Here is a 21,810-nt window from a genome sequence, read left to right on the forward strand (position 1 = left end):
GAAAAATAAAAAATACGAGTAAAGGAAATGAAAAATGATAAAAATGAGACAAAAAAATCCCCATCCTCTAAATCATGGCTTTGCTAAAATAATACATTATATTCACAAGATTTGATATGTAAAGTACCCTCCCTCTTTCTGTTTGAGACATAAGGAGAGGAGGCCAGGAGGAGGATGGTTTTTGCATGATTCTTGGGAAAGAGTAGAGGCAAAGTGACATGTGGAAGATAGGATAAGGACGTGTCCTGCATTACATACAAACGCTGCGGCGGCTTTTGGAGGTCTCGGCGGTGGGTGGGTCGGTCAGTCCAGTGTCCAGTGCCTCGATGGAGTTATAGGGGATGATGATCTCAAATCTGGGTGGGGAATTTGGCTAAAGGGATTAAACATGGTGGTGGCGTCAGCTATTATAATATCAGTTTGGTGCTCTGTTTAAAGTATTCCAAAGTTGGAAAAATCTAGTAATACTTATCCACTTCTCTAATAAAGCTCATATATTAAAAAAAAAACAAAAAACAAAAAAAAACAAAAGGGACAATTCTTCCAACCCAAAATCATATCATTGCTCCACTAACTAAAGCGAGAACCTTGTATTAAGTCCCTCTCAAAGGCTGTTTCGAATTTTTGGAAAAGTTAATCATGCTGAGGGGAAACCCAAAGCCACTGCCTCACCAGTCTAGCTTTCTTGAGATTTCCCAAACACCCTCCTAAAGGCCTAAAAGTGAAGATGCTCTTTTGCTGCCTTCTGCCTTCCAAATTGTATCAAGGATAGGCATGGGCCCATTCACAAGCGGGACAGAAGCACATAGGCCCATCGTTCATGGGCCTTGGACCTGCCTAAGAAGCCGATATTGGGCACTTGGAATATGCCAATCACTTCAGGCACATACCACCATAAGAAGATGGGGAGCAAATCAGATCAAATTTTCAAGGCCCCTAGGGAATTCAATTGGATCGGCAGCCCGGCTTTTATGGGCCGGCCTGCAAATTCAAGGTGTTTCCTCTGGTGAACATGATGTACACCCTCTCTCTCTCTCAGCAGCTATAAGGGAGATACCCCCCAAAAAAGAAGTCGATAAATCTTATGCTTGGTTAAAATTCATTCAAGGATTAAATATATGTAAGTTTATAAATAATTAAATATTGTAAAACATGACTTAGATCCTCGTCTTAGAGCTTGTTTGGGAGTGATTTTAATAGGGTTAGAAATGTTTTCCTTCCAAAAAAACAAAAAAGGGAAAAAAGTGCCACCAACTAAATGTATTTTTATTATAACCACTTGGAGAAGGGCCCTTAATGCCGGTAATTGCCAACTGAAATTGTTGATATATGACAAATATGACAATAATTATTAATCATAAAGTCATGCATAAAAAAAACTTATGACCATTATTCATGTGCATCATTATGGTAACCCATGAACCATTTGCCTGACTTCATTGAACCTAAATAGTAAAATAAGGGTATAATTTTAATACATGATTAGGGGAATGCAGGCTACAGCTAAGTATCCTAAATCAGGACAAAGGCACCAAATAATGGCTGGAGTTGGTCATATTGGATTATTCAATTTAAACTACGAGATACATTCGGTGACGGCCTGTTCCCCGGTCGTCCACCACTTTGGCACTTTCAAATCACTTTCTCCTCTCCCCAAGTTTCAATTAGATAAAAAAAAAAATGCAATTCCCATACCGGAATTATAATGAACAAGTTGAAAATAGCGACGGATTTTTTTTTTTTTTTTTTTATACAAAATGAAACATTTTTTTTATAAGAAAATACAAAGGAATACAACAAATAAAATAAAGCACTCTCACCTTTACAGATAAATCAAAGTGGGTTTTTGGACCCTTTTTCTCAATCTCTCCCCCTCCCCTCCCCTTGGCCCTTCCCCACTCTTTTTGTGGTTTGAGTAGGCTGTGCATGAGTGAAAGTGGCGTGGGCCAGAGGATGGCAGCGGTGGCAGAGGGAAGGAGTAACCTTTTAGCAACAAGACACAAAGCCGCTAGTCAACTACCAATGCCCAGTGTTCACCTCCTCTGCCTGGATGCCCATGTCGGTGAGGCTGCGGTGGTCTCACGGCCTTAATTTATATTTATAATTTTCTTCTTTAGAGGAAAATAAAAAAATAATAAAAAAGGGAAAAAATTCAAGAGATTTACTATTGAAACACATGTATGGATCCGATGGTATTGCGCTCGAATTGTTTGATGGTGTTGGCCAGCTTCGTCATGTTGTCGTCATAAACGTAAGGGAGCTTATCGAACCAGGTGACATTGTTCTTGGCGGAGATAGGGAGGAATTCACGGCAAGGCTCACCCTGTACTGATATGGAATTGTGGTAGTGATAGTATCGGATCTTGGTTTCGGTCTTGTGTAGTGTCTTCCCAATTACATTCTCAGACATGTGTACTCCCGTGGAGTATGCGTTCTTCGCCTGTATTGCGTACTTTCTATCTCGCCGGATTCTGGTTCGTGAATCTCTGAACAGCAGCTTCTCGAATCCCCATTCCCTGTTTTAATTACCAAAAACATTATCACCACTACCACCCAATGAGGGAAAAAGAAGAAGTTTATGAACGGGAAATGTTGGGACCGTATGGGTTTCCAGAAAGGAAAGGAAAGTGAAAGAACTGGATGCCCCAAATGCAAGGAATGAAATTCAGTAAGCTAGAGATCTAAAGAATATTCCAGTGCCAAAAGGGTGCAGAAATCGAGATCCATCCTCAATTATGGGTTGGGAATGAAAAGGGAAGGAAGCATTGTGAGGAATTTCATACCTTGAATAGTTGCGGGAGGAGTCGTTCAAGCAAAGCACACTGGACATTGGATTCTGCTCAATGGTGAACTGGGTATAATCGGAGAATTCCTCCATAACGGACTCCAGAGTCCTGCCGTCAGGCAAGTAGATATACTCATCCACGTCGAAGTAGAATGTCCAGTTGGCAGCGTGTCGGTAACGATGGAGACAGTCGTTCACCACCAAAAATTGGTTGTAATAATAGCCGTCGAACTCCGCCTGGCCTCTGATATCTTGAATCGTAGCCCACCCAGCTCGCACCCAGGGCTCCAGCGCTGCCCTCACCGCCGGCGACACCCCACCCGCATCGTGAAACACAAAATGTGATTTGGGTCCGAAGAACCACGCATGATACGCCATCCACTCCCGTATCCTCGCCGCGCTCAGGCTTCCGTACAAAGATGACCCGCAGTACAGATACTCATATTGATACGGCGGGCGGTAATTGGACTCATTGTAGGACCCTGGTTGTTCCTCCAAGACCGTGAACTTCTCGAATTTCCTCGGCGACTCCCCATAGTAGGCACGGAGGACAAGCTTCCCACCAGCGTTGTCCTCGTTTGGGTTTTCAGCGAATGTGCAGTTCACCACAACCACCGTGTACACCCGACCGTAGCCCCAATCGGGAAGCATTTTGTAGGCTTTGGCCCTCAAGGAAGCTGAACCGTTGCTAGAGATCCACTCGCATTTGTACCAAGGACGGCCGTAGACGTGAAGAGGCTTGGAAGCCAGACCCACAACAGCGAATGTCCGAGGACCGCCGCGGTAAGCTCCCATTAGCACGAAGAGAGAGGCCGCGTTGCCGTAGGCGTAGAAGAGGCGCTTGTTAGGGTCTGCGTTGGAGCTGGCCTTTGGAGTGGAGACCTTTTTTTCAGAGACGGAGGAGGATGAGGGCGGTGTATACGGGAGGATGGATGCATTACCGGTGGCGATGGTGGTGGAGGTGGCGGCGGCGGAACAGCGGCTGGTGGTGGAGATGAGGTTTTCGTAGTAGGGCTGGAGATTCCAGATGACCATGACAAGGGTGAGGGCCAGTAATGTGGCAACCAGGGGCTTAGTTTCGAAACATAGGAATAATTTGCCGACGGAGTTGCCGGGGACGGTAGCCGGTGAGGCGTCTTTCCTCATGTGAGCGGCCGGCGATTGCAGAAAAATGACTAAACCCTTTCCCCACCCCAGTCTCAACTCTGAGCTCTCAAGCAGACACCGACAGTGTGGTTGCGCCACACACTAAAGTGGTTTTGTGCTCTCTGCTCCTTTAAAATAGGGTCTTGATCTTCCACTTATTACTAAACTGACATTCCACGTCTCTGCTTTCTACCCTTGCCCTCTGTGCTCTTCATTCCCGTCTTTCATCCCATTTTCCCCAATCTTTCCTAAAGCTTCAATGTGGGACCAAATTTCCTTACATTTTGCCGATCTTCCGTTTGCATTTTTCTAATCGATTGATAGGTTTTTGAATCGAATTGAATATTAAAGCATGACATGGGTTAATAGTGCAAAAGAACAAAAATAAAATAAAATAGTTGTTACAGAACCTAAACGGTCTTTAGTTAGGCTTAGCCTGATGAGTTAGTTGTGTGGCCAAGGTTAACCTTGACTCTTCTAAGAGATAGAGAGATAGTATGAACAATTTTTTATAGTTCATCGAAAATGACTTTTATATTAAAGATAGAGGTTAGTTGAGGGGGGCAAATAAATGTAGATGAAGAATGAGGTAGTTGAAAGAGTGACATTATGGCAGCCTCAGATCAAATCAACACCAGTCCTTTATTCGTATTAAAAAAAATGAGGCAAAAAGTTCAAGTTTACTACATTCAATTTGACAGTAACCAAATCGATGTTTATGCAAATGGAAGAAAATTGTTACTTATTACAGAAGCTACACACTACACTTTGAGCATTAATAATATTTTCCCCAAAAGATAAGTCTTATTTCCCAAACTTTCAAAGCTTTGAAATTTCTGAAGGCATTAAAGATGCCATTACTGAAAGAGTTTCTGCATTTCTTGCAGGAGTGGGTAATCATTTTAATACTGAAGGAGGGGCTATGACAAGTCATTAATTATTTCTCCTTTTCTCCTTTTAATATCAGGAAGTTGAACCTTACAAGTTACAACCAATTTTCTTTTTAAAATCATTCCTCTCCTCTTAACTTCAAGCATCCTAAAAAATTGGATCAAAATAATATGTGAGGGAGAGGCATGGTACAAATGTACAATTTTAAATGGAAAACAGAATCTGGAGTGGCCTGCTTCGTAATATATCATGAGAAGCGATGGCATTCAAAGAAAGGGGGTGGAGCTTGGCCAGTCCAAAATGATTGACCCTCATGCGACGCTGTTAGAGTGCCACACCTTTACCCACACACGTCACTCTTTTACCCCTTCCTTTTCCTCTCACCCACCTCTAATTCTCTTAATCTCACCACAGTTATCCTACTACATAACGGATCACTGCCTCCTGGGATTCCTTTCTAGGCTTCCCAATCAAAATCAATGAACAGGTTTCAAGGATTTTCCTTCTCCCCAAAAAAAGGAAAAGAAAGAAACACACAAACAAAACAGTTAAGTCTTACAAATTTTGTTCAGTGGTACCCATGGAAAAAATAATAGTGGGAGCGTGAATCATGGATTTGATTTGGCAGTGTCAGTAGGAGACCATAGCCTTGGCCAAAAGTCCTAGCTTGGACTCCTCCATTGGAGGTTGAAGATCTACCATCCTTGCCAAAGCCCAATCAGTCATTGCTGGATTTGAATGCAATGCCCCTAAAATTCTGGAGAGGGGTTAAAAAACAGAAGATGCTGGCCAATTGCAATTATTGCGACGTGAGAACCAGCTGGCATTTGGAGAAGCATATACAATCGGTCATTTTCCCACTTTTGTTTTTCTGCCACTTCTTTCTTCTTCTCAGGTTTTACTTATATGTAAGCCCTTTGTCCTATCACTTTATGGCATCTTGTGGCCGATGTTCCTATTGGGTAACGGGAACAGGAGGCTGGGCCACTTAAATTCAAGTATTAGTTGTATGTGCATGGTAAGCAATTTACGAAGCTTTAACCCTCCTAAATACTATTCCCAATTTGTTTTGCTTTTATACACGTCCTTCAACGAAGGGGTGGTTGAGATTTACATACTGACAAGATAGAATTTGTTTGGAAATTAAACATTTTGTAGGTTAGGACTTCTTCTTCATACTGTCGGCAAAGCCAAAGGCCCGTGGAAAGCGAATAAGACCAAACCATTATGGGGGGCGCTTTCGGCTTCTTGTATGTATAAGGTCTAAAATTTACGTTTTACTGCATTTCTTACTTGATTGTGGTGTTTGCAGAAGGCTAGTTATAAAAGTTTCAGAATTGTGGTCATCACTCATTAATTGATGTTTTTGTAGTTTTAAGACTTGAAGACTTATATTATATATGAAAGGCTCGACTCCAGTGCCATAAATCACCTATTGGAAGGTGGCATGGGAAAATGACATAAACGGAAGGGAAAGACAAGATTTCGTAGTAATATAAAAATTAATCAACATATTCAACCTCTCCAGAATAAGGTAATTGTACTAGTAACAAGTGCAGATTTGCAAGATGTGTTTGGAGCCACATGTGAGCTGGGGGCCTGGGGCCATGGGATTTGCTAAACGTGGCGAGGGTTGGTTGGTTTGTATGGCGGTGGAGTCAGTCCATTAGGTGTATCATGTATGGATTTTAAAACTTGTACAGTTGGGTGCCTCAAATTTTCGGCTGTATCCAAGTATTAAAACTGCAATGACAACCTTAATGTGGGGTCAGCCTTTGTGCCATGAAGACTGGCCATTAGTCTCCTGTGTTTGGCACTTGGCACTGGTTGCTTTGAAGGTAGGGCTCATGTTGGATCTGTCCCATGGCAGCCCACCACTTAACCAAGCTGGTTTGAGTATTTGCTTGGCCCAAAATAAATTCGCCCACCTCTGGACAGAAGTTCCTCAGCCTTGCTATGGTTGTTGTAGCACTACCCACTACTTTTACTGCAAAAGAGGAGATACTGAATTCATTGGCATGACAAGCCAAAAGAGCCTTATCCATGTTACTGACACCAAGTCTTAAAGAATGAGCTTTTGAGAGGCAAGATTGAATCCTTTTTTTCCTCTCTTTTCATTGGTGTTTTACATCTGGCGGAAGTTTTATCAAACCAGGATAAATATCTGAAATTAAACAAGAGTCTAGAAGCGTATTTCAGAAATATACCATTCATGATAAGCCACAAGTCTAAGCCTTGTCATGTCTTGGGACTTCCCAGTACACTTGGAAATAGATCACGTATCGGTGTTTCAGGGAAAGTGAATATATGGTTAAAGTGGGTATAGCAGTTGGTGCGCAAGAAGAGAGTCTTGACAAGGCGTTGAGGCTCATGGCTCATTTCAAAGGCATATTTGAAAAATACGACACGTATTTTGGTCTTCAGGAATAGAATAAAAAACATAAGCAAATACTTTGTATAGAATTAGGATATGTGTGATCAAACTTAAGATGATTGCAATCTAAAACAGTGTTTGAAAAATAAATTATAAGGTTAAAGGGGGCAGAAGGGGGTATCTCCACTTTAATTTTCTTTCTAGTTTCTGGTGTGTTTTTCTTGGTGTATAAATGGGCAAAGTGAGAAAGTAGTAACAAGGAGAATCAATTATGACATACAAAAAGGGGCATAAGCAATCATAAGTCAAGTGATTAAGAAAGGCATCCCATTAAATATCTGTCAGTTAAATGCTCTACAACTCACAACATCCAGAAAATATATTTGGATTACAAGACATCTTGGAACACCTAACCTTCATCTTTGATCTTTGAAGAAGTTGGGAAAGCTCAGAACCAAAAAAGCTGCAAAATTTCTTTGTTTTTCACTTTGAATCGAATACTCCGCAGGAAAAGTTTCACGCTTTTCACATCACATGCTATTGCCCATGATTAAAGATGAAAGAAACCTTGACTTTGGTGGGATGGTGTGTCTATTATTTGCTTGTTGAGTGCGTTCAGTTTCATAGGGTCCTCCCTATCAGGAATCAACTCTTCTTTTCTGGGCCCTATTTTTATTCTCATGTTGGCTTTTGAAGGATCGCAACTCATATAATCACTTGATGTCCAATAACTAATCGTATCAAAACATATATACAAGTTAAGTTTAGATGCAATAAGTCTGATGAATGACTGTTTGAGAACAATTAGAAACCAATATATAAAGAGTGTCACCTTTCCTTTGTGTTTTTTCTCTCTCTTTTTCTGTTTATAATGGATAGTTGTAACATTAGTGCATGTGACCTATTGATGAGGGTGATCTACTGGCATCCTCTTTTTGGATGGCCTTCAGATACTGACAACTTTTACAAGCATAAATATTCTTTGCTTAGTCTGGGGCTTGGAAGGGGAGGACTGAACCATAATACGAGCAACAAGGCCATGAAGAAGTCAAGCACATTTCTCCCGCAGAGATCTAATTCAATGGAATTCCCAAACTTTCCTCGCTCAACATCACTTGTCCTAAACAAGTCTCCTTCAGTTGAATACCCAAGCTCTGTCAATCCAACTCAGGGAGAGCCGATGCTTCTTTCCTGTCATCCTCACCCCCTGGCTCAGGTCACCTCACCTGACCCCTTCATATGCATGGGCTGCAAGGAATATGGAGCAGGCACAAGGTTCACATGCCAACAGTGTAACAATCAACTACATGAATTCTGTGCCTTGGCTCCTACAACTCTCAAGAGTCATCCTCTCCACCGCCTACACCCACTGGAATTCTGTTCTAAGCCAGGTAAGTTTATAACTTGTTTTTAGGTATGAATTAACATGTGCCGATTCATTAATTTTTTTTAATTTTGGTAAGTATAATATCATCAACTAACTCTATATTATTTTCTACCTGTTTAATTTTGATTTTGATTACTATATTAGCAGATGAATGCTAACTTGGCTTTGTGATATATAAATTTCATTATAGTTAAAGGCGGAATTTTAGGGACCAAGTGTGATATTTGCAGCAAGCCAACGGCAGGGTATACTTTCCGTTGCAGTGCATGCAGTTTCCAGATTCACCCTTGCTGCGCTATGCTTTCTACTGAAATGACCTTTGTGGTCCATCCCCACCCCCTAACCCTGATGCCTGCAATGGCATTATCAAGTGGTGACCCTGGTTTCAGCTGTGGTGAGTGCAAAAGAAAGAGGTCAGGGCGGGTGTTTCATTGCACAGCCCCATCATGTGATTATCATCTCCATGCAGTTTGTGCTAAGAACATGGTTAATGGGTTGCGTGCAAGTGGCATCATGAGCTTAGAAAAGCCTAGCATGCTGGGGACTGCCGCAAAGATTGCATCTCAGGTTGTTATAGAGTTCATTGGAGGACTGATTGAGGGGCTTGGACAAGGTGTTGGGGATGTCCTGGTTCAAACTATCGCAAGAGGGCGGTGCACTACTAGACGAAGATTGGAATGAATGGGCACAAGCTGTTACCATGTTCAACAAGCTCTTTTGTCTGCAAGTGTTTCAACTAGAAGCTTGAATTTGAAATTCTTATGTTAAATGTTTATAGCTGATTGGGGTTTGATTAGAGGTGTGTTTGCTGTATGTAAAATTTATTCTCAAGGGTATTGTTTCAATTTTCATCCTCTGCAGGTATATATTTTTATTAATGCACTCTATTGTGTATTGAGATTGTATTGTTTCCTCAATAGAATGCACTTTATTTGGAAGATAGAAATCAATTAGTTCATGACATTAAATTCCAACAAAAGCAGATGTCCAGGACCCTACCCGTTGGCCAAATGCCTAATTTAGTCACAAAAGGCCTACTCTGATATGAATGGGGGTATCCAAGTTCATGTGGATGTTTCATGAACCTTCTGCAACCCTTCTACCAATGCTACTACTTCTTTCGTTGTTGGCCATTCTTCGCCCCTAAGGACTATAATTTGCTCCCTGTTTCACTCATTCACTACATGGGCTTTGAGAAACTAGGAGCTGCGCTAGAACTACTCCAAAACTATGCACATCACTCTTCTCTGTCAGTTGGCTTGTAAGGAAATATTCAGGAACCAAATAAGCCAATCGTCCGCCGAACTAATGTAGTCATTTGATAGATTGATCAATGGAAAACAATATCTTGGGAGTTTCGGTGGCTATACTTACACGGCTGTCCGAAGAGATTGGTTTACTGTGGACGTGGTGGAAAAGGTTCACCGTTGGAGAATGGAGAAGCATTAAGACTTGGTAATCTTTCCTAAAAGCTCAGTAGCGGCAAATAAAGGTAGTAGCTCTGGTGTTTATTAAAAATTGCAACTAGAGTTCATCTCTTATAATCAAATAACCCAACAGCATATATAGTTGAAGGCTTAAAAGCTCCCATTTCTTTCCAATGTGGGCCAAAGAAACGATGTAATATTAGTTAGGATGGGTTCCAGACTGGAACAGCAGAGGACCAGAGAATGTACAACAGGGAAAAAGCTCAAAAGTAGGCATAATTGTACATATTTCTCACACAATGCATACTAAGAACACACCACAAAAGATTAAACACAAGTTATTCCACAAACACGATTAGCAATTAAGACTAAAGAAGCCCACACTAACTTTGGTCATATATCACTGGATAAAATATGGCAGGATTATACATGGTGGTGCCACATGGCGCATGGATGATAACGCAGAGCCTAGGGAAAGATATGGCACCTGAAACCTCCTCTTCTAGTTGAATATCAAATGCTGTCACATGACATAATGGGGGTGGGATTGATGATTGATCCGGTTCACGAGCAGCATTTTCAGAGGAGTCCTCAGTGAGTTCTTAGTCTCTTCAGCCAATAAATTCTCCCTTAGTGAGCTCTTGAGTCCCTTCCAGGTTTTGAAAAATTTTCTGATATTGATCCCAATCGAGTCTCATCCGAGACCTAGACCAAAACGTTCCTGTCATCACCCCTATTTGAATTCATTGTGTGTGGAAAACAAAACACAAGAAAGCAGAGGATAGAAATACAAAGTAATAGATGATAATGAATTTACTTACCCGACATCCCGGATAAGGGTTCTCCATAACCATATCGGGAGTGGGTTGTGTTAGAATTCTGGCCCCACACCACAATCAGATCCAATGGCGTTGGTGGAAAGATGAAGCCATAGGATTGGGCACACAAACAATGCGATCCTATTGGGGATATTCCCATTTTACTATCCCCAGCTTAACCAATCACGCTAATTCTTCTCTTACCATTTTGGGAAGAAAATGGGTGTGTGTATAATGAAAGTTTTGTCCTGTCAAAATTTGAGTTTTTAATAATTAAATATTATTGCGGGGTCAAGTGCAAGTGTGCAACCAAAGCTATAAGCACCATTGTTTGTAGTCAATTTACATGTATTTGTAGTGCAACCAGGAAGGAAGGTGAGTTGGGTTTGGGTCTCCAGATTCTTGCATTCTTCTAGTTGGCTTTTTTTTTTGGGTGTATTTGCTTGGTGTGCAAGAAGAAAAGCAAGTTTGAAAACACAACACGTATTTTTGCCTTTAGGAATAGAATCAAAACAGCAAATACTTTGTATAGAATTAGGATTTAAGATGATCGCAATCCAAAACAGTATTTGAAACATGACAAATATATTGTTAATGGGAATATCTCCACTCTTTCTTTGTACTTTCTAGTGTGTTTAAATGGAAAAAGTAATTACAACTAACAAGTGGAATTGATCAATGAAGTGATTAACAAATATATTCTTTCAAAATATTGTTAATGAAATGCTCTATCATTCAAAACACTCACAAAATATTAGAGAGTATAACACGTCATATACACCTAAAAGATGTTTTATTTTGTTCAAATCTAGAATAAACTTAAACGGACTTTAGTCCGAATAAAGACATAGGGTTGAATGTCATTAAATGTTAAATTGCTTATTTTTATTATGTCTAAATGTCAATTATTGGATGTTATTTTTATATATTACAACATTTATAAAATCAATTATTATATTTTTTTTCTTATTTTAATTTGAAAAAAAAAGGGTTTCTTAACTTATTTTCAAATATCCAAATATATTAAAAATTTTCTAATAATTATAAACATGATATACTGATTAATTATGTAATTAGTCAAAAAATTAGTACTTGAATAATAAATAGATTTTTAATGATGCTTGGTTGGTAAAAAAAAAAAAAATAGAAATTAAGTTAGCATCTTAATGTTTATTTCTATGTCACGTATCTTTGGATTAGGAATTTATGATTAAAATATATGTTTTATTATTGAGATTGATTTGTTAAGTTGTAGATTTTTAATTTAGAAAAAAAAAATTCTAAATTTTTATTTTTTAAAACTAATTAAATTATTGACTTTTAGTGGATATTTAGATAAGTATTAATTATGTTTTGGGCTTTAATGATAATAAGTAATTTAATTTGATTTTGTTGAATGGAAAGGTAAGTTGTGGAATTTTTAAAATTGATAATAAATTCATTTCTAATAAAAAATTTATGATTTTTATTTTTTATTTTTATTTTTGATTGAGAAATCTATACAAATGTATGGGATAAAATAGTGGTTTTTGTGGATCCATTTTTTTTATTAATTTATTATTCAAATAAGTGTTTTGGTGTCAAGCGTTTTATTTTTGAGAAATAATTCATAAGAAAATTTTAAATCTGAATTTTTTTTAACAATAAGAGAAAAAATAGACAAAAAAATAAAAAAACCATACATAATTAATTCACATTCTATTTTTATGACAATTTTAGTTTATAGTGAATTTACTCTCATCCAAATTGACACAGTTTAATTTGTTTTCAAGGCAAGGGTTATTCAAAGTTCTTAAAAATATATTTTATGATTTCATTTGATATGAGAAATTAGGTTTAAATATTATAGTAGAGTTAAAGGTTGAAAAAAGAATGACAAAAAAAGTTTCTTTTTCTCTTTAATGAAATACAATGATCTTAAAAAAGTCATGAAGTCTTAAAAGCAATTTTAAGACTTCAAGGAAGAAAACAGAAACAATCCCTTAATGCAAGCTAAGTAAGGTAGCAAAATTTTCTTTGTTTGTAGACTAGAAATGGAATAAGAACCTCCCAAGGAAAAAGCTTCATGCTTTTCACAAAACACCCATGATTCCGGGTGAAAGAAAACCTTGACTTTGGTGGGATGGTGTGTGTATTATTTCCTTGTGGGTGCGTTCGGTTGCATAAGGTCCTCCCTATCAGGAATCAAGGGGCCCTATTTTTATTCTCGTGTTGGCTTTTGAAGGGCCACACCTCATATAATCACTTGATTTGCTAAAACTAATCGTATCGAAACATATATTAGTGCGATGAATGATTGTTTAAGAAGGATCAGATAGAAACCAACATATAAATCAAGGGTGTCACCTTTCCTTCATTTATTTATTTTTCTGTTTATAAGGCAAATATGGGTCATGTGCCCCATTGACGAGGGTGACCCTACCGGCATCTTCTTTTTGTATGGTCTTCAGATGGTGACATCTCTACTACCTAGCATATTAATATTCTTGCTTAGTTTGCAATTTTCTCCATCAAATGAAGAGTGGAGTTTGGAAGGAGGGGAGGAAGGGACTGAGCCCATATATAATTGGAGCAAGAAACCCTCGAAGAAGGGAAGCACACATTTCTCTCACACAAGTCTCCTTCCATGGAATTCCCGAAGCAAGCATCACTAGTCCGAAGCAAGTCCCCTTCATTTCAATACCCAACCTCTCATAATCAAACTCGGGGAGAGCAGATACTTCTGTCCTGTCACCCACAACACCCCCTAGCTCTACTCACCTCACCTGACCCTTTTACATGCATGGGCTGCAAGGAATACGGAGCAGGCACAAGGTTCACATGCCAACAGTGTAACCATCAGCTACACGAGTTCTGTGCCTTGGCTCCCACCACTCTCAAGAGCCATCCCCTCCACTGCCAGCACCCACTTGGATTCTGTTCTAAACCAGGTGAGTTAAAGTACATGTTCTCTTTAATTATCACCCTTGTAATTTTTTGATAAGAATTATCATGTGTATGTTAACTAAAGTCTCCTTCTAATTTGATTTTGATAACAATACCAACTACCTTTTAATTTTTTATTTTGATTACTAATAGCAGATCAGTGATAACCTGGCTTTCTAATATGAAATTTTCATCATAGTTAAAGGCGGAATTCTAGGGAAAAGGTGTGATATTTGCAACAAGCCAACGGCAGGGTATACATTTCGTTGCAGTGCATGCAGTTTCCAGATGCACCCTTGCTGTGCAATGCTTTCTACGGAAATGACCTTTCCGCTGGCTCATCCCCACCCCCTAACCCTGATGCCTGCAATGACATTATCAAGTGGTGAACCTGGTTTCAGCTGTGGTGAGTGCAAAAGAAAGAGGCCAGGGCGGGTGTATCGTTGCACAGCCACAGCATGTGATTACCATCTCCATGCAGTTTGTGCTAAGAACATGGTGAATGGGCTGCGTGCCAATGGCGTCACGTGCTTAGAAAAGCCTAGTATGCGGGGGACTTTCATAAAGATTGCATCCGTGGTTGTTATGGAGTTCATTGGAGGACTCATTGGGGGGCTTGGACAAGGTGTTGGGGATGTCCTAGGTCAAACTATGGCTGCAGGGAAGAGCGCTAGTGCAAGAAGATTGGAATGAAAAGAGCAAGTAGAAGTTGTTGCTCAGCTCTTATGTATGTATGTATTTATGTCCGCACCTGTTTCTACTAGAAGCCTAAATTTGGAACTGTTAAATTCATAGCTGATGGGGTTTTGATTAGAGAAGTGCTTGCTGTGTGAAGTATGTAAAAAAAATTATGCTCAATGGTATTGTTTCAATTGTCATGCTCTGGAATTATTATTATTTATTTTTACTAATGTATTGTGTAGTGAGGTTGTATTGATCCTTCAATAAAATGCACTAAATTTGGAATATAGAAACCAATTAATTCATCACATTATATTCCAACGAAAAGCAGATGTCCAGGCCAGGCACTTTCCTGTTGGCCACATGCTCAATTTATAAATTAATCACCAAAAAGCCAACTCTAATCCAAGTTCATGGATGCCTAATGAACCTTCTTCTTTCATTTTTGCAAGATCTGCAACTGCAATAACATCTCTCGTTTGCCTCATTCACTACATGGGCTTTGAGAATTTGGAAGAGGCCATTTTGCTGCATTTGGCATCTTTCCAGTTAGGAGCTCTGCTGGCACTCCTCCAAAACTATACACATTACTCTTTTCTGTCAGTTGGATTATCTGTGAATATTCAGGATCCAAATAACCCAATGTATCCTGAACTAATGTAGTTATTTGAGAGACTTTTGCCATCTACTTATCATCCAAAGATATCTTGGCAAATTCGGCATCTTAATGAATGATCAAAATTGAGGCTGCAGAGAGGAGATAGGCTTGGGGAGGGTATCCTTGAGATTGAGTCATCCCATTTTTACTGTGAATGTGGTGGAAAAAGGTTCCACTGGGGAAGCAGAGGACTCTGTAATCTTTCCTAAAAGTTCAGTAGAACAAACAAAGCAGGTAACAGAAAATACTCCAACTAAACACAACTTTCATACCATATTGAGTTACCAATTTTCTTAAAAGCCTAGTTTGTTAAAGATTTAGGCTCATAATGTATACCATATATCAACAAACTTAATATGGTTTGAATCCAAACCTCAGTGTGCCCAGAAAGGCGAGGCCACAAAAACTATAAAATGTTTTGTTTCAAGATTTCAAGCTCTCCAACTCCTTGGTGTGAGGGGATTCATTCCACTTTCAAATAGATTGGGGAGCGATTCTCGGAGGATTCATTCTTCACAAGGCATAATTGTAGATATTAATTTCATACACAATACCATACAACATAAACATATAATAAGAACACACCACAAAAGGTTTAATACAACTTATGCCACAATCATGACTAGCAATTAAGCTAGAAGAAGCTCACACAGGATAAACCATGACAGGAATACAGAAGGTGGTACCATAGCATGCATGATGCATGGATCATGATGCAGAGAGTGAGAGTAGGGTTCCCTTATTTCAGGCTAGGGAAAGATAATGACGCCAGAAACCTCTTGTGGTTGAATATCAAAGGCTGTCACGTAATGGGTATGGGAATGGGATTCATCCTTTTCGGAGGATCGGCCCTCTATTTCACTTAGTAAGCTCTGGGTCTCTTCCCCTGTTTCACTTTCACCGGCCAACAAATTCTCAGCTTCTCGTTGCAAGCCCTTGAGCTCGTCTTCCACTTGTTGCATTGTTGGCCTTGCCACGCCACTCCCACTTAGACATCTCTTTGCAAGCTCAGCAACTCCTTCTATCTGCTTCCTTTCAGCTTCACCGTTAATGCTAACGTTCAAAATGTCAGAGAGACGATTGGTTTCCACGGCGCAGAGAAAGTCGTGAATGATATTCCTATTTGGGTCATCCACAGACCTTCCACCAGGAGTTGGATTCCATCCCGTTAAAAGCTCCATCACGACAACGCCAAAGCTATAGACATCACTCTTGGCAGTTAAGTTTCCGGTTTGCATATACTCAGGATCCAAGTACCCCAATGTCCCTGCTATTTTTGTGTTTATGGCAGTTTGATCCAGCGGAATCAGCACTGAAGTTCCAAAATCTGCTACCTTAGCAGTATGTTTGTTGTCTAGAAGTATGTTCATGGATTTGACATCCCTATGAATGACAGGGGGATCAGCTAAAGAATGAAGATACTTGAGTGCTCCCGCAGTCTCGATAGCAATCCTCAGCCGGAGTTTCCATGAGCGAACGATTTCTGAATTCGGGTCATGGATATGTTGAAACAGTGTTCCATTAGACACAAATTCATAAACCAGCATTGTGACTGGAGTCTCTAAACATAGCCCCAAGAGCTTCACCACATTGACATGGTTGACCTGTGAAACAACGTCAATTTCATGTTGGAACTGCTCGTTTATTTGAATCTTGTCCACTTCTACCGGCTTTTTCACAGCAACTTGGACGTCATCCGCTAAAATTCCTTTGTAAACATGTCCAGAACCTCCTCGACCAAGCAGCCGACTGCGGTCGTAATTGTTGGTTGCTTTCTTCAACTCTGCCTCAGTAAAGAGCTTTATCCTCTGGCGCTTTAAGAGCAAACCCCCATTTTTCTTAAAATTTTTATGTCTTGCCAGCTTCTTCCATTCAATGAAGATTAAAATACAAGCAACCACAGCAACAACAAACGCTCCAATAACTGTTCACACAAGCAACCAACATAGAATCATAGATAGATATATCATATACGAGAGAATTTGAAAAGATGAAGGGTGCCGTTTTCTAAGCCCCTGTTTTCAAGCAAAGCCCAGCTTAGAGGAAAAAAAATCTGCAGCCAAAATCATATTTGGTTTTTGTTGGACCAAAATTCACACAATTGTCGATTGAAGTTGGGGATTGAAATTGAATTCGAAATTATAGCCAGACATTTTTTTTAAGAACGTCACAAGAGATTGAGCAGAGGAGAGAACCTGCGGCAAATGTGGTGACACGAAATCCTTGACAAGCCACTTTACCATTCCCATGCATTCCCAGTGGACAGCTGCAAGTGTAGTTCCCAGCTGTATTCTTGCAAGTACCTTGGCATGTGTAAGTTTTTGGATCTTCGCATTCATTGATATCTGCTTCAAAACAAAACACAGGAACAAGGGGCAAGGGAAAAAGAATCTTGAAATTATAATCCAACTTTAACTCCAATCAGAAGAATTTTAGGAATTTAAAAACATTAAAAATTATTATTTATTTAAGTTTCTTATGGTAATTGGGACTTTTGATCTAATATGAATTGGAGTTTCAGTGAAAGTGTAATTTGTTTATTATAAATAATTTTGTTATTATGTTAAAAAATATATAATAGAATGTAATGAAATATTATTTTAGCAAAAATATTATCAATATATAATTGAATGGTTTCCAACATATAGTATGAGAGTCAAAAGATCAAAGAAAGTGAAATGTAATATTAGAGCTAGAATACCAAGAAATGCGCAGAATCATAAGAAAGTTGCAATATTATTGGTGAAACTATGATTACAAATAATAACTCAATTCTCAAAATTCATAGGTAAGAATTTTCATAATTAGTGTATTTCGATACTAGTCAACGATTGTTACAATGAAGTGCCTAATTCAAAAGCATTCAATGCACTATCAAAAGAGTAGAAAAATTCATTGAAAGATTCTCGAAAGAAAGATAAAAAAATTACTATATGCAATATTCCAAGTAATAGATGAATCCATATTTGAGAAAATTTTAGAGGCAAAAACAACAAAAGAGACATAAGTTACTCTACAAAAATTGTATAAAAGATAATGATCATATCGAATGACTAAAATTGCAAACATTAAAAGGTGAATTTGAGTATGTCTGCATGAATGATTCTATATCGATCTCAAATTATTTTGATTGAATACAAATCATTATAAACCAAATGTGAGTTAATGGTGAAAAACTTGATGATTAAAGAATAGTAAAGAAAATTATATGATCTTTAAGTGCAAAATTCGACTATATTGTTATGTAGCGATTGAAGAAAGAATCCTCTAATGTTAGTTTGAATTAGGGGATGGTACAATAGTTCATTCCTTGATATTAGAGATTCTTGGTAATTCGTTATCCCTGGTTATCTGAGGTTTCTGCTATTGTTATCTACCCTAAGACAAATCTACATAGAGTGGTAAAGGCCTAACTCTTAAACCTAAACTCAATTTTTATACTCATTCATCTATTTGGTATTTTAGCAATGGAATAAAATATTAAAATTTAGGATATAGATGCAATCTTGAGTTGTGGAACTCAGGTTGATCTCATTTGACCCTACATTTTGAATACCCTAAGACTAATTAAAATTGATACCCTTGTTTTGCCTGAAGTCCAATACCCAAAGTTGGATTGTGGAACCCCCAATATTGAATCATTTGAATTAGAAATCAATCATTCTTTTACAATTTATTTATGGTTTATTTTATTACATTCAATTTTGTTCAAATCAAATTTTTATTTTTTCCAATTCAAGAATTTAACAAAAAACAGATTTTTAGACCTAGTCTGACAACTTCCATAGGTCAGTCCTTGAGGACGATATCCGGAGTACTATAAAAGTCGTAGTGACTCTTTCTCCGGTTTTTCTTGGACAGAGTTGCTACGTAATTTAGGCTTGATATTTTGGACAACAAAGAATCACAATTAGGAACTCATGAAAAATGATGAAATAGAACTTAAGTTTTGTATATCAGAAGATCAAGTTACAAATATTTTTATAAAGCCACTAAAGACGGATGTATTCGAGAAGTTGAAGATAACACTCAATGTGATTGACTTTGTAGCTCAGTTTAATGGAGGTTGTTGAAAGTATAATATGACTTAAACTCAAATTTGAAAAAACATTAGAAATTATGATTTATTTAGTTTATATATGTTAATTAAGACTTTTGGTCTAATATAAATTAGAGTATAGTGTAAGTATGATTAGTTTATTATAAATAAATTTATTACTAAGTTAAAAAATATATATAATAAAAGGTAATAAAATATTATTTTAACAAATTATCAATTGCCAATTGTGTGGTTCCAACACGGATGATACACAAAATGAAGTGTTTTTACAAGAATAATGAGGGAAGGGGAAGGGGAAGGGAAAGGGTGTATTAATAATATTATTTTCCCATACACCTTAATAATATGTGTATATATATATATATATATATAGAAATCAAAATTACTTACCCTGGCATCCGTTGGGCAGATAAGGGTTCCCTGCATAGCCTTGTTCGCAGGAGCAAAGATATCCAGAGCGAGTTGTGTTAAGAGTCTTTGCATATAGAATTCTGGCCGCAGTCATGTCTGGAGCAGTTGCCTTTGATTACCCAGTCAAGCACCACAGGGGGATCCACAAAGATTTGGGGGTCATCAGATAGGTTCATCTTTGAAAGATGAAAAGAGTCAGAATCAACCAAAAATGCGTAGCTACACTTACTGAACCACAAAATCCTGCTGTGGTTCCCAGAGCTGCGAAGAGTAATGTTTAATGTGTGAAGACCCGCCGGGATAGAGGTTTGGCAGCAACCTAAACCGGAGCAAGAATTAGATTGTGCAAAGTTGACGGGTTTATCACAAAAAGTACTACACCCACTCGCATACAGCTGCGCCTTAGGACCCATCACATAGGCCATGGTATCGCAACCCAAAGCTGTGAACTTGTTGCGGGAGTCAGAGAATGTGAATGAGCTGTTTTCAACCAGTTCGATCGCCTGGTCGAAGTAATAAGCCAACCCGGACTCGTTGTAGCAGTCATAAGCCGGATGAATTGTGACAACCAGTGTGGCCTCCTTCACTGATACACTGACAACAGGAATGTTGGCACCAAGGAGTAATCCAGTGGCAGTGCAATTCAGCAGAAAGTCTTTGTCCCAGGCACATTTCTCCTCGTATATTCCAAAGGGGTAAGGAACGATAATATTTCCACAGTAATCTTTGCAACCAGGCTTTACATCTGATGATGATTCAGTTGTTGCTGGTGCAGTCGCTGTCGCTAACCACAAAACCAGCCGCAGCACCCCCATACCCACAACCATTTTCATTTTCATTTCCTCTGCTCATCCAAATGAAATACCTTCTTAAATATTTAGCTTTTATCTAACCTCGGGAGAAAATGTAGTATGTGATACGTATGTTTTCATCTCCAACGAAGACTTGTAAAGCCAAGGTCTCTGTCCCATTGAATTGAGTAGGACAGGTTCAGGTTGGGTCTATCACATCACCCAGATGATGGAGATGTGGACATTGTCGAAGAATGACAACCATTGAATCCCAATCCAATGTGATGTCTTTGAATTTTCTAACCACCGACTGCCACATGAGATAAGAGTGATCATAAGACTACCCCAAACCAAGTTAACCTTTAAAGCTTAAAGCTTGGCAGTAACAATCCAATCTATACTTGAAATCCACTCAGACGTAACCTCATCCATGGTTTGATAGTTTTTTTGTCCCTCTTTCTCATATTTTTCAAAAAAATCTTTTAATTTTGAGATAAAATGTTTTGATTTTTTGTAACCTTTCTTTACAACCCTATTTTAACTAATTCAAAAACTTATTTTATAATTCAATATCATCCTTCAAAAATTTTATTTATTTTTATTTCTAAAAACGACTTGTAAAAGTCAAGCCCTCTGTCCCATTGAGTAGGCTAGCAAAGTTAAGGACCTGAGGTTACAGCCTTACGTATATTGTATGATCATCTTTGTAAATGGTACGTATGGTAATTATGAGTTGTACAAATGATTTTCAAAAACCGGCATATTGGGGGGAAGGGAAGCTCATAGGAGTGTTATGGAGATATCTCCAAGAATCCGAATCCAAAGTTTTATGGTGTATGGAAGTCTGCAACATTCCACTTTTGTCAAATGTAATTTATCGTGTTTGGAACATGATTCGCCGCCTTGTCCTTCACTCGAGAATCCACCCATCTCAAATTACTTGTGATTTAACATATAACCCAATTTTCCATTCAGATGCTACCTACCATTCTTCCCTCAAGACTCCGGTGCTGGTGGCACGTGATGCCTTTGACCGTTGCCAGATATATGGCACTACCTTTTAAGCTTGGAAGTGACAATCCAATCTATATATTTATAACATATTCTCTTCAAATTTCTTCTTTACCATCTGCATTAGAAATCAATTAAAAATACTATTATTATTTAGTGAACATGCAAAAAAACCACAAGTAGCTTCCCCTTTTTATAGCCATTTTTTACGGATTGTTTGGCACCACCACCAAAGTTTTTACTTTTTGCAATATTCTGCTTTTGTCAAGTGCATTTTATTTCTTTACGGACGTTGTCAATTTTTATGTATCTCCCCCCCCTTTTTTTTTCTTTCTCTATATCGACTTTTCGGAAACCATAAACATTACTTAGAGTTCAATAAAAACTTTACTATTTGTTTAACTTAAATAATATTTATAATTTTTTTTTTTATGAAAATGATATT

The 21,810-nt window shown here is 38.4% G+C and overlaps 4 protein-coding genes across 5 annotated transcripts; 2 read left to right on the forward strand and 2 right to left on the reverse strand.

Annotated features, from left to right (window-relative positions):
• Window positions 1–1,539: 1,539 nt before the first annotated feature.
• LOC117907505 (galactan beta-1,4-galactosyltransferase GALS1) lies at window positions 1,540–4,045 on the reverse strand. Its single transcript, XM_034821052.1, has 3 exons — window positions 2,784–4,045; window positions 2,166–2,516; window positions 1,540–2,068 (listed from the first exon to the last, which is right to left on the reverse strand). Exons 1-3 carry the CDS (start codon window positions 3,929–3,931, stop codon window positions 2,017–2,019), a joined length of 1,551 nt encoding a protein of 516 aa, XP_034676943.1. The 5' UTR covers window positions 3,932–4,045; the 3' UTR covers window positions 1,540–2,016.
• A 4,043-nt stretch (window positions 4,046–8,088) lies between these two features.
• LOC117907287 lies at window positions 8,089–9,481 on the forward strand. The gene is made up of 2 exons (XM_034820788.1): window positions 8,089–8,587; window positions 8,774–9,481. The coding sequence occupies exons 1-2, from the start codon at window positions 8,104–8,106 to the stop codon at window positions 9,262–9,264; spliced, it is 975 nt and encodes a 324-aa protein (XP_034676679.1). The 5' UTR covers window positions 8,089–8,103; the 3' UTR covers window positions 9,265–9,481.
• A 3,890-nt stretch (window positions 9,482–13,371) lies between these two features.
• LOC117907585 lies at window positions 13,372–14,631 on the forward strand. 2 transcript variants are annotated; one of them, XM_034821176.1, is made up of 2 exons: window positions 13,372–13,758; window positions 13,953–14,631. In XM_034821176.1, the coding sequence occupies exons 1-2, from the start codon at window positions 13,455–13,457 to the stop codon at window positions 14,444–14,446; spliced, it is 798 nt and encodes a 265-aa protein (XP_034677067.1). In that variant the 5' UTR covers window positions 13,372–13,454; the 3' UTR covers window positions 14,447–14,631. The 2 variants fall into 2 exon arrangements, with proteins under 2 accessions (XP_034677067.1, XP_034677068.1); XM_034821177.1 differs by having other exon boundaries at window positions 13,959–14,631.
• A 1,017-nt stretch (window positions 14,632–15,648) lies between these two features.
• On the reverse strand, window positions 15,649–20,386 carry LOC117907459 (wall-associated receptor kinase 3-like). The gene is made up of 3 exons (XM_034821005.1): window positions 19,543–20,386; window positions 17,288–17,437; window positions 15,649–17,016 (listed from the first exon to the last, which is right to left on the reverse strand). The coding sequence occupies exons 1-3, from the start codon at window positions 19,655–19,657 to the stop codon at window positions 15,842–15,844; spliced, it is 1,440 nt and encodes a 479-aa protein (XP_034676896.1). The 5' UTR covers window positions 19,658–20,386; the 3' UTR covers window positions 15,649–15,841.
• Between the last annotated feature and the right edge of the window lie 1,424 nt (window positions 20,387–21,810).

The sequence above is a fragment of the Vitis riparia genome, chromosome 18 (assembly GCF_004353265.1).
Source record: "Vitis riparia cultivar Riparia Gloire de Montpellier isolate 1030 chromosome 18, EGFV_Vit.rip_1.0, whole genome shotgun sequence".
NCBI lineage: Eukaryota > Viridiplantae > Streptophyta > Magnoliopsida > Vitales > Vitaceae > Vitis > Vitis riparia.

Bases quoted from the DNA above. Each gene is read 5' to 3' on its own strand.
- LOC117907505 (XM_034821052.1), bottom strand. From the start codon at position 3,931: ATGAGGAAAGACGCCTCACCGGCTACCGTCCCCGGCAACTCCGTCGGC. The intron at 2,517-2,783 runs GTATGAAATTCC...TAATTAAAACAG, and splicing joins TCCTCCCGCAACTATTCAAG to GGAATGGGGATTCGAGAAGC. The intron at 2,069-2,165 runs GTAAATCTCTTG...AGACCACCGCAG, and splicing joins TCCATACATGTGTTTCAATA to CCTCACCGACATGGGCATCC.
- LOC117907287 (XM_034820788.1), top strand. From the start codon at position 8,104: ATGAGGGTGATCTACTGGCATCCTCTTTTTGGATGGCCTTCAGATACT. The intron at 8,588-8,773 runs GTAAGTTTATAA...ATTTCATTATAG, and splicing joins GGAATTCTGTTCTAAGCCAG to TTAAAGGCGGAATTTTAGGG.
- LOC117907585 (XM_034821176.1), top strand. From the start codon at position 13,455: ATGGAATTCCCGAAGCAAGCATCACTAGTCCGAAGCAAGTCCCCTTCA. The intron at 13,759-13,952 runs GTGAGTTAAAGT...TTTTCATCATAG, and splicing joins TGGATTCTGTTCTAAACCAG to TTAAAGGCGGAATTCTAGGG.
- LOC117907459 (XM_034821005.1), bottom strand. From the start codon at position 19,657: ATGACTGCGGCCAGAATTCTATATGCAAAGACTCTTAACACAACTCGC. The intron at 17,438-19,542 runs GTAAGTAATTTT...GTTTTGAAGCAG, and splicing joins TCTGCCCAACGGATGCCAGG to ATATCAATGAATGCGAAGAT. The intron at 17,017-17,287 runs GTTCTCTCCTCT...TTGTGTGAACAG, and splicing joins TGTCACCACATTTGCCGCAG to TTATTGGAGCGTTTGTTGTT.